Raw genomic sequence first — 11,597 nt, forward strand, 5'->3', positions numbered from 1 at the left:
TCAGTTCCTTAGTACAATAAAAAAAGGACAATAAAATGACATAATGTTCAGCTATAGCATGCATGCCTATATACTCTTTCATTTAGCTGCATGATACCAATCATCATCTGCGTTGCAAGCATTTATGGTTGTCTAAAGAAGATGGGAACAGAAGAATATAAAACTACTCAGATCCTGCCACACACAGTCTTGTGCTTAAACAATCGTCCTGTACAAAATGGTGGTGAACATCTTGAATAGCAAATTGACAGAGTTTCATTATTTTATTCAGTGGCAACTGCAGGTTGGAGTGTTTTATGACTGCTCAGAAAGTATGAATGCTGGTCTCCCCTTAAGAGCAAAGAGGTCATTACTGCCTGCCTGCCTTTGCTGAATGCCTTTGACTGTACATTATATTTTTCCTTGGTGTCTGCATTTTTAAGTCCCTTTGCCAGACTTTGTCTTCTTTTGTCTTGGAAACCGCTGTAGACCTCACTGGCACCTAAACAACAAATCTGAGCCAAGCACTTTCACTCAAAGACTAAATCCAGATAGGAAAGCAATGTCAGTGGGAACCCACACATGCAGAAGGACTACTAACATAAGGGACTCCATTGTGTTTTTATCATTATGTGACAGACATCTGTCTACCATTAGTCCTGCTATAATTCATTAATTCTTTCCCCATTCCAATTTATACTTCTATTTTCATTTACTTCCCTAGAGTTCAAGACAGTTGAGTCAAGATTTATGGATGCTTCCAGTGCGAACACAGAATTATGCTGTTGAAAATGAGATAATCAGACTATAGCAAGACCAGAGCTTTTGATTGATGGGGCAGAGCACTTCAGTGGTCTGCGTTGCATGCCAGCTCCAGCCCCAACTCGAGGCACTGCCTGTGCCCTCTGGTGGCTGATACCCGTGTGTGACCACCGGGTTCTCATTGAGCAGCTGAAAATTCACGGTATGCAGAGAAAACTACCTGCATCCCTCATGGCACTAGGATGGCTTGGATAAATGGAAATTCTTTTATTGTACAAAGCATCCATTGAAAGCACAGATCTATGCAGAGAGATGTTTGCTGATAGTCAAAGAGGAAGAAGTGCCCTCTCTGCCCTTTCCCATTTTCCTCTCCAATATTTTTGTCATCTAGTAGCAATTTGTAATGGCCTAACTTTCTAGTTATCTTTTCTAACACTAGTTTGCTCAGAAGAAAAAATGGTTTTAACTAAAGAGGAATAGCTTTAGCTGAATGGAAGGTATTTGTCTTCAGTTGACTATTACTGGCCAGATAGTTACTTAATAAAAAACCAAACTCACAGCTTTACTATTTTTCACTCACATAAGAAGGCAAGTTTTTAATGGAGTGGTTTTTATTATTCCTAGAGTTACAGTAACAGCAATGTGCAACATGGATTTTAGTCGCTTTCCCCTGGACACACAGACATGTTCCCTGGAGATTGAAAGCTGTAAGTAAAGCGGAGGTGTAGGGGAGCCAAGGGCTGCACCCCAGGGGAACCCAAACTGTATTTAATTACATCAATAATTATACCAATAATTAAACTGCTGCTACATTCATGGGAGCTCTAATCAAAGTCGGCAGACTTCAACACTGAGAAAAAATCCCTGCCCATATTTTTTCACTAGAATTAGATGGTGTTTGCAACAATCCAGTGTTTTTAAAAACTAGCTGTGAGCACTGTCTTGCCAGTGTCCCTGAAAGCCAGCCAGGCTGCCCCCCTGCCCCCAGAGGACCTGGGCCACTTGCCTGCAGGTCAGCAGTCCCCAGCAGCAACCACTTGCCCAGGTGCCCTCAAACACATAAATAAATAGCCCTACGCCCTGCACGTGCACCATCTGCTCATCCATGGTGTAGAAACCATGATGGGGCAGTGACATTAATCACCTTCCTCTTACATTTCTTACACCTATTTGAGATAAACCCAGCTTATACGCACATGTAGTTCCTTTGTCCCAAGTATGACGCACATATGAATTGGGTAGATTTCATACAGAGACATTTTAAACTTTTAGCTTTTCAGGAGGTTTTTTTCTTCTCCTTCTTAATCTTGCAATAAGAAATTATAATCTTAATTCTGTTTTAATACATTTATGTGTAATTTTTTCTCCCTGTCTGGGAAGAGCGGCTACTAAACCCATCTGAAAGGATTAACATTACCGTAGTTCCACATGTATTAAAAATCCAAGAGCTGTAACGTTCATGTGTGCATCACAGGCAGAAAGTTTACTCAAGAGTTTTTCCTCCTGCATGCCTCAGATCATTGATAGATTGTTCCTCCCATTACCTCAAGCAGGCTCTTTCCTCTAAGACTCCTTTCCTTTGCTTCTGATTTTAGGATGTTTATAAGGGACAGTTTTTCAAGTTCGGGTGCGGTGGGTTACCTGACACACATATTATGTGTGCAAAATTATGATTAGAGAAACAGAAGGGTTTACAAAATGCACCAGCCGTCAGACCTGAGGGCTGTGACAATGAGCTAGTCCACTCCTTGCCACAACCATACCCACCATCGGCGTGGTTCTCAGCTAGGTGGTGGCATGTGGCCTTTTCAGCCGGGACCTCGCAGGTAGCCTGGAAAGTGCTGTGGGTGTGATAGCATCTGGCTCAGTGCACTGCACCGAGGTGTCCTCTGCTCCCCTAGATGCCTACACTGAAGATGACCTCATGCTCTACTGGAAAAATGGGAATGATTCCCTAAAAACAGATGAGAGGATATCGCTGTCCCAGTTCCTGATCCAGGAGTTTCACACCACCACAAAGCTCGCCTTTTACAGCAGCACAGGTGGGTACTGCGGTGCCTGCCAGAGAGTGGGCTGGGGGAAGAAGGTGCGCAAACTGTCCCTCTCCACCTTGGCCATGCAGGATTGTCCACTGGGAGGTCTCCCTGTGGCCCGTCAGACCTGCCTTTCTTCTATGCCGAGGCTGCTGTCCCTGCCACAGACTTCCATCCTGATGGTTATGTAGTGTGGAAAGACAATCCCTCCTCAGGGTCACACCAAGCCTTAACATGAACTAAACTCTCTGATTGCACAGGTTATATTCTCTTCTCTGGAAGACATGGTCCTGAAAGACACTTGGAATTTGATAGTTAGTTCAGTAAGGAGTCTTTTCTGTAAACTGCAATGATCTGTGGTCATTAACCGTGTTTTTCTAAAAGCAAATGAGGCACTATTCCCCTGATGCAACATCACCTTATCTGAAAGTAGTTTGGTGTTGGTGTGACTTCTCTTTTTCCTTCTCTCTGTTATACAGGGTGGTACAATCGCCTCTATATAAACTTCACTTTACGCCGACACATCTTCTTCTTCTTGCTCCAAACCTACTTCCCCGCCACCCTCATGGTCATGTTGTCCTGGGTGTCTTTCTGGATCGATCGCCGAGCAGTTCCTGCCAGAGTCCCATTAGGTAAAAACAATCCTGTAGTCAGCAGACCTAAGAAACAATTGCTGCAACTGCAGCCTTGACCATCAAGACAAAGTCCCCTGTGCTATGCACTTCCCCTCCATTGCCTTGTGGCACAGAAATCAGCTATGTCACATGTGTGTCCCCCATGCAGGGACTGCTCATGGTAGAAACTCTCCATCTACCCTGCGATGCCAAGCAAATTGCCTTCCCTACTTGCACAAGCGCTACCTGTAAGCAGTGCAAATCAGAGAGCAAACGTCCCGCTCTGCTTTTATTGCTGTTAACAGAGACAGGCCACATATAGATCCAAAGTGTCAGTATCCTTCAGAGACTTCAGTGAGCAAGAAGGTGAAAATCAGCATTAGCAGCTCTGGCAAAATTTCAGTTTATTGAGTTTTGCTAGAGGAGGGAGGGTGGAGGTAACAGTCAGCTGAGCTGCGCTGTTCAACTTGTTAAGTAAGTTTACAGTGCAATGTGAGGGATTCAGCTTCCCCTTTTGCAGCATCTTTCAAAGGCATATGTCAGAGGACTCACCATGAGAGCAGAACTATGATATGGACATAAATCTTCTAAAGCGGATGCTTTGCCCTTAGCAAAGTTTGTGGGTTTGCAGACTTTGAGCCCAAGCTTACTTCTGCTTATTCCAGGCAACGCACCTCAGGATTTTATTTATTGTTAAAATCATATTCCTCAGTGACAGGATATATAGAGGAATAGCAGAGATGGCAACGGAGCAGTTATCCATGTCTGTGTTTAGAAACAACAACATCCATTGCCTTGAGACATTATAAAAAGGAGCATAAGGGTTTGGGCCATGGCTTTTTGGAAGATGTAGGCACTGCCTTTAGCAGTACTTTTTAGCACCTAGATACTCCTGTGAATTCAGTCCTTTGTGCTTATATACATCATTTCAACTTTCAAAGGCATCATTAATGTGACATAATTAGCCCCTGAAATAAGAGGACCACAGAGACCCTCCCTCAGGGCCAGGATAACACCGAACTACGAGGGCTCCCGCCCTTGCTGATGTGCTCATTGTGCTCACCCATGGTGTAATGTGGGGCAGCTTTGCCCTCTGGGGCCCCATTAGTCTCCGCTTTTGCTCCTGGGAAGGCACAGACCAGGCGTGAGAGCTGGCTGGTGACTTCCCACGAAGCAGGACTTCCCAGGAGCAGGTGGAAAATGCAGGCCTGGGGAAACTGGTGGAAGCAGCAGCAGCAGCAGCAGCAGACGGGCTTCACTTGTGCCCATGCTGTGGAGGGGTTGAACTGGAAGCTGAGATACTCAGAATCACAGAGTCATAGAATATCACGAGTTGGAAGGGACCCATAAGGATCATCAAGTCCCCTCCAAGGACTGTCCTGAGCCTGCAGATGGGGTGCAGCCAGCACGGGATCAAAGCGCTGTTGCCTGGCCATGGGGCGGGAGGGTGGTGGTGTGGCGAGGAACAAGGCTAGCAACACCCCAAGACCAGAACTAGAGCTGTTTTCACTGAAAAGACAAGAAAACCCCAGTTAGAAATCAGGGCTGCCTGGACCCTCCTCAGGCAGTGAAACCCATCGCCCAAATGTGAAAAACAATACTGCAAGGTAAATTCAGATGTCGAGAAATCGTAACGACAGCTGTATTTGTGACGAAGAGTCTGGTTTGAATGTGTCTTACGGTCTCTCTGCTGGTGTATTCCCAGGGATAACCACCGTGCTGACCATGTCCACGATCATCACTGGGGTGAACGCCTCTATGCCTCGTGTTTCCTACATCAAAGCTGTGGACATTTACCTGTGGGTCAGTTTTGTGTTTGTCTTCCTCTCGGTGCTGGAATATGCGGCAGTGAATTACCTGACTACGGTGCAAGAGCGGAAGGAGAGAAAACTGCGGGACAAGGTGAGGTTTTCTATCATCTCCAATGCAGCTTTATGCCCCTGGGAAAAGGTATGGCAAATGTCTGGAAAAGTTCAAAAGTTTGCAGCTACAGTGTGCTGCTCCCAGCTGCCTGGGGAGAACGCGGTGCATGCGAAAAACACCAGCAGTGAGGCATTCTGGGTTATAAAGATTTGCTACAGACAACCCACACCCAAGCTCACTGCTCTTTCTTCAGAGCCTGAGGACGCTAACTCCCTCTACATACAGCCCTCCTCTGCCTCTATAAATGGGATAGGTTTTAGGATTTTACCTTTAAATTTTTTTTTATACTGAAGATCCGAACCTGTAAATAGCATCAGATGCATACTGCGTTTTGGGTTTCAGATAACATGGCAGATATCCCCCACCTTTCTCCAGGCACAGTCTAAACTTACACAGTGGTCCAAATTTCCCCCTTCTGCCTTCATTACATTAAATTATAACCAGCCAAAATTTCAGGCTAAGCTCTTTTCTTCAAATGGGGCAAGCCTCACACATTCCTCCTTGTGCTTTCCCTCTGCCCTCTTCTCTGATTTTCTCAGCTTCAAGGTACAGGTCTTTATTCACACCCTGATGGCAGTGCTTAAGCCAAATGAGCTTTTCCACAGAGAGCCCTGCTCTCTCCCTGACTGCGCTGTGCCTTGCAGATGTGAAAATGCAGAAGGAAAAAGCTGCTGCCCAGTTCCATCCTTTCGTTCTCCCTTTTGCGTCCCAGCAGCCTGAATTCTCCAGGCTTGTCCCCTCCTCTGCTTTTGTAAGGAGAAAAGGGATGTCTATCTGGAGACAACTCAAAACCATCCTGCACGCACTTGTGTCCACAGCTTCCCTGTGCGTGCAGCCTACCTCAGCCTCGGCCCATGATGATGGACGGCAGTTACAACGACGGGGATGTGAATGAACTGGGGCACTACGTGTCGGAGAACGGAGATAAACAAGACCGAATGATGGTGCAGCTGGCGCTGGGGTCTGAGAGAGGCTCGGGCAGGAGGAAAAACCAGAGATACGTCAGCATGCGGATCGACACTCACGCCATCGACAAGTACTCCAGGATAATATTCCCTGGTGCATACATTCTATTTAATTTGATATACTGGTCCATTTTTTCATAAATATACGTAACTTCTGTAGTCACAGAGCACTGTGACGTTAAATGAAAGTACAGTCTCATAGGCTAACAGACAGAAAATGGGGAATTGTTTTAACTGGAAGGAAGATTGATTTTTTTTCAGGATTTAATTTTTTTTTATTAGATGCAACTCATCTGTGGCATAAATAATTGTGCAAGTTTCACATTTCAGCAAAATATAGGATATACAATCTAAAATTTTATACTTATTTAAAGCTGTGCTATGTTCCTTCTTGTGCCTCACAGGCCACTGTAAACTATTTTAACAAGTGACTACAATTGCCAGTTGCTTGTATATGGTGCATCCTCCATTTTGTGCCCCTGAAATCCTAATTCATTCTCTAAGTACCTGAGTGCATGCATACATCTCTCAACTCAAAAGACTTCTCACGTTCAATACGAATAAATACAAGAATATGCAAATACTTGCATGTTTACAGGATGAGGTCAGAAATGGTCATTACGAATACAAAATACCCAGTACCAGGAAACACTCTGACAAGGTTATTGATGGCTACAGCTTGCTTTCACTGCTTAATGCATGCTGCCCTAGCAGTACTGCACTGACAGGTCCACATAGGAATACTTTCAGACTTTGCTTTGTCTTGATCATGTTTAAAACAAAGAAATCTTTTCAAGCTGTTCTGACTATCTTTTTAAAATACAACTTGCAATGTACATTTACTAAAGAATGAACAAAAGCTGGACTTCCTGCAATGCTAACTAAATGCTCTGGGAAACACAGGAGCTCTCCTTGGGTCTGCTTCTTTGGGTCAGTGGGAGTTTTGCTCTTGAGTTTCATGGGAGAGGAAACATGTTTCTCTACAAAATGATCCAGTGAAGACAATCAGGTGTCTACGAAAAGAATAAAACTACTCCAGGAGGAGCCTCTTTTCTCTGAGGTAGTCTGGGCATTACTGGTCTGCACAGCCTGAGAACCTGTTGCAGCCTGTAAAGCCAGCAGTAATTGTACTCGCTTCCAGGAAAAGCCTAGTTAATCTGTTTTTAGTAAAAGCATAACAGCAAGGTGCTCAACAGCTGACAAAGCAGCAGTAAGGACTTTATATTTGAGTTACTAAAGATACCATACCAAAAACTTTCGAATGAAGTAAAAAGGAGCTTCTACCATGAGACAGCAGCTCCATTGCGGACCCAGATACAACTAACCGACTCTGCTTTTACAGCATATTGATCCCCCAGCACCCTGCAGCCCATCGTGCCCTTCGAGCAGGCTCAGCATCATCCAGGGCAGGAGCAGAGGCACAGCTGGAGCTGGGGGCATTCGGCATTGACTTAAGTCCCAACTCTCCATCCCAGTTTCTGCAGAGCAGCCAGTCAGCATAAATACTCCATATGGAAAAGGCAAAATCTGTAATGCAGAAGTAATAAAATATTTCCAGAAAACAAGAATCAGTTGAATGGAATCAGGGGCCTTTACAATAACAGGAACACCAAAGGCGTCTCAGAAAGCGTGGTCATTCAGTTGGTCTGCTGCCATGTGTTATACACCTACATCCACAAAGCCAACCGAGGGTTTGGATGAACAGACTTTAAACACACCCACGCTTTTTCACACAATTATGAAATACATTATTCCCTGCACAGCAGATGCTGTTGTCTTTTACAGATGTAGCTGCTCTGAGAATCAGACCAAAGCAGTTGTCTCCAAAAGGAAAGTGAATCCTCTTACATGACATCTGCCCTGGACTGACTGATCTGCCACTCTACCATTAGGCTCCTGACACAGACATTGCAGTTGTTTGAACACTGGTGGTTGCTGCTTTAATTTCCTATGTAAATAAATGTCATGTAAACATAATCACTATTTCTTACAACTGCTGAAATCATGACCTGCAAAACTACCTATGCTTAACTTACACTTGCAGCCTACATTCCATAGGTAAGGCAATGAAATCACGAAAGCTAAAAATCATTAAAAGACACATCCACCCATAAGATAGTTTTACTACTCATTTCTACATAGCTTTTTTTTTTTTCACATACACATACTGTCTTAGCTTCATTTTATCAAGTTTCCTTCATATCATATTATCCTCCAGTAGGTTTTTTCAAGAGATTAAAAAAAATACCTATTTTCTTAAACTATTAACATTTCAGAAGGTAGAAAGGTCACTCTGGCAAAAGCAGAAGAAAGGCTGGCCACCAGGTTTGGCCACCCTACCTTATTCCGACGACACCTTCCCCCACAAATAGCTCCAAGATTTCTTGGGCACTACTTGCACAGGAATGTATTTAGATTCTCCATATTGTAAGAACCCATTATTTCTACAATTTAAGAACAGCGTGAACATGAGTGCCAGATTTTACAGTAAGCTTTCCAGCTTCACAAGAAGCTTAATGCTATGTAGTTTGCTGCAGTACTGTACATTCCTTTATAGACTCATTAATCTCATACTACATACATTATTTGGCATCTGGCCAGTATATTAAGGGAGCTTTTGAAGATACAAATGGGGGCTGGACTTTTGAATTTCCTGGCTTTCAGTGGGAGACTGGTTTCTAACCTCCCATGTGATTTTCAAAGTTTCCCTTCCAGCACATCTCCCTAAACAGATTCCCCAACCTCCATGTTTGGATTTACATTGTTAACTTACTTGTGTTTTATTTGGGAAATTCTAGTGCCTTTTCAGTCTTATATAAACGTGTATATAGATGTATTCTATAAGTACAGGATATGTCATACACAGCCAGTGTTTGCTATCAACAACTGTACTCCTTAAACATATTCACATACACAGTGTTTTAGCTTTTAACCTTTCAGTGTATGGGTCTTGTATCCAATCATTAACACTCTGCTCCTTTCCATTTCACAATAAATCAGTGTGATTTGTTTGTTTTCATTTATTTCTAGAAACACTCAGAATCACAATAAACCTTCACATTTGTACAGCACTGTGTGTTTTCTACATTCAAAACAATGATCTCCATGAGTTTATACGTGTATGTAAGACCTTTTTGCTCAGGACCTGATCCAGTCAAATACCAAATGTCCTTAAATCCTGCAATGCTGGTAGGGCTGGAGAGCCCTGGGATTTCACAGGCAGGGCTCTGACAAAAAGCCTGCATGCAAACTCAAAATTCCTGAGATGACATTAAGCTTTCCACCCCAGACCATATATGTTACAGTCCTCGTTCTTCTTGCTTAGGGTGATACTTTATAATTCAGACCAGTTTCTTGGCGGTTAACCCAAAGCCCAGCCTGGGATGATGCTGTTTTTAGAAGCTGAAGCATGTTGGCAGGTCTGTGTGGATTATGGATAAACACAAGTTCTGCCTGTGAGCACCTCTAGATTAAGAGCTTTGGAGACTGAAGCCTTTAATAGTCTTTAAGGATGCTGATAATTACTGATAGGGTGAAGCAGCAAGGCGGCAAACTTCAGTCAGCAACAGACAGAATAGTGAGAAGGCATGAAGAAAGATCAATGATCTCTCTTCTTCCCCGGTAAAAGGATATTATCACAATAATAAAACCCTTAGGTCCCTCTCTTTCTACATGCTGCATGTCCGAGCACGTGATTCTCTCAGTACAAAACAGATCCAAATTCCCTGCAAGCCCTGAAGAGCAAGTCAAAACCCCTGGGACTCCCCTCTCCTGCACTTGCTCCTATGGCAAGATGGTGTTTGATGGAGCACTGAAGAGGCAGCAAAGAGAAACGAAAAGCAACTGTGAGAGCACCTGTACTGCATGTTTCACCATGGGACACAAGTAGCTCAGTGGCAGTACAACACACCAGGGCCCTTCAGATGCTGAAACAAATCCCTGAAAGCCTAACAAATTGTAGGGCACGAAGCACATTCCAGTCTCACAGAACCAAAAGTACATATAAATAGGAAAACTATGGAAAATTACAACTCCTGATGAATTTTAAGTACTTATCAAGCAGTTGTTATGAAACAAGACTCAAGCACTGTAATTCTGATGAACATGTACTACATTCATGTGCTTTTATCCTTTGATAGGGTCTTGAGAAGCTAAGAAGAGATGAGCTGTTACTACATTTGTCAGTTACCTTTGAGACTAAACATCTGAAAATATAACTTTCTATAGGTACTGTAGAGCAATCATAAATGATAGCACTGCATAAATGGCCAAGACTATCCATAACGATGTGGACTTCATTCTTTCCAAGGACTAAGGCATTTGGCTTCTCACTGTATTTTTAAATAAGGACATTCAGATGCAGCTGTGGCTGAGAAAAATCTTTGATGAGTTTTGTCAGATACTTTTGGCTTCCATTAGTGCCAAAAGGAGTCTAAAATGGCAGCAATCTTACCCAAACTCTCTACTGAGCCAAAGTTGGGTAAGAACTTTTAAGAGGGTGCACTTTTGCTCCCCAATAAAAACAAAACATGGGTACCAGCAGCAGTCAACCAGACAGGCTGACAGACAAAGGCTCTGTGGAGGGCTGCTGCTTTCAGGACCAAGAAATCGTAAACCTTGGGGAGAAACAGGAAATCATGTACACTGACTTTTTTATTTTAAAATTATTTAATCCTAAGCACTTTGCTCTCAACAAAAATCTGTTTTAAAGAATGCTATTAGCAAGTTATGAGAAGATTGCTCAATGAATACTAGACAAACTTCAACAGCTAATGGGTTATGACTCTTCTTCACAGGAACAGTCTTGCTCTTTGTGACTGCAGCGTAACCATGTACAGAGCACTCAGACAATGGGAAGGAAACGATTACAGAAATACAATTCACAAGAATGTAAAGCTGCTCCCCATTTACTGTTTGATGAAGAAAGGCTGCTGGACCCTTCTACACCAGATAGCTTAACTCAGCAGGTTACAAGTTCTTTCCTTTAAATCCTCCTAAGAAGAAATCCATCACAGTTCATGGGGGGGTGTCTGTTTTAAACCAGGCATATCTTTTACTCAAGTTCTAGGACAGACATTAAATAAGGAAACACTGTAGCTTGGTAGGCTGGCAGAGGCTTTAGTTCTTCACAAAGTCTGGACATAATCACCTCATCCTTAAATAGCTGTGATTTGCTATCAGCTGTTCAGAATCATTTCAGCAATTACAGTTTATTACCTGTACATTTTGATTCACTGCTGAAAGTACTATTCTTGACAAATATTCCAATATTCTTAAATTACAAACAGCTTGGAAAAGACTGTAGTTAGGGTAACTTAAAA

The 11,597-nt window shown here is 43.1% G+C and overlaps 1 protein-coding gene across 1 annotated transcript in view; it reads left to right on the forward strand.

The window, feature by feature from the left end:
- LOC128139318 (gamma-aminobutyric acid receptor subunit rho-1) overlaps positions 1-7,546 on the forward strand; it is a 31,898-nt gene extending 24,352 nt beyond the window's left edge. The window contains exons 6-10 of the mRNA XM_052781528.1: positions 1,366-1,448; positions 2,643-2,783; positions 3,254-3,406; positions 5,094-5,290; positions 6,130-7,546. Of these exons, the coding sequence (XP_052637488.1) occupies positions 1,366-1,448; positions 2,643-2,783; positions 3,254-3,406; positions 5,094-5,290; positions 6,130-6,417 (862 nt within the window). The 3' untranslated portion in view covers positions 6,418-7,546. The remainder of the gene's footprint in view (positions 1-1,365; positions 1,449-2,642; positions 2,784-3,253; positions 3,407-5,093; positions 5,291-6,129) is intronic.
- Positions 7,547-11,597: the final 4,051 nt, after the last annotated feature.

Source organism: Harpia harpyja, chromosome 3 (assembly GCF_026419915.1).
Source record: "Harpia harpyja isolate bHarHar1 chromosome 3, bHarHar1 primary haplotype, whole genome shotgun sequence".
In the NCBI taxonomy this organism is placed as follows: Eukaryota; Metazoa; Chordata; class Aves; order Accipitriformes; family Accipitridae; genus Harpia; species Harpia harpyja.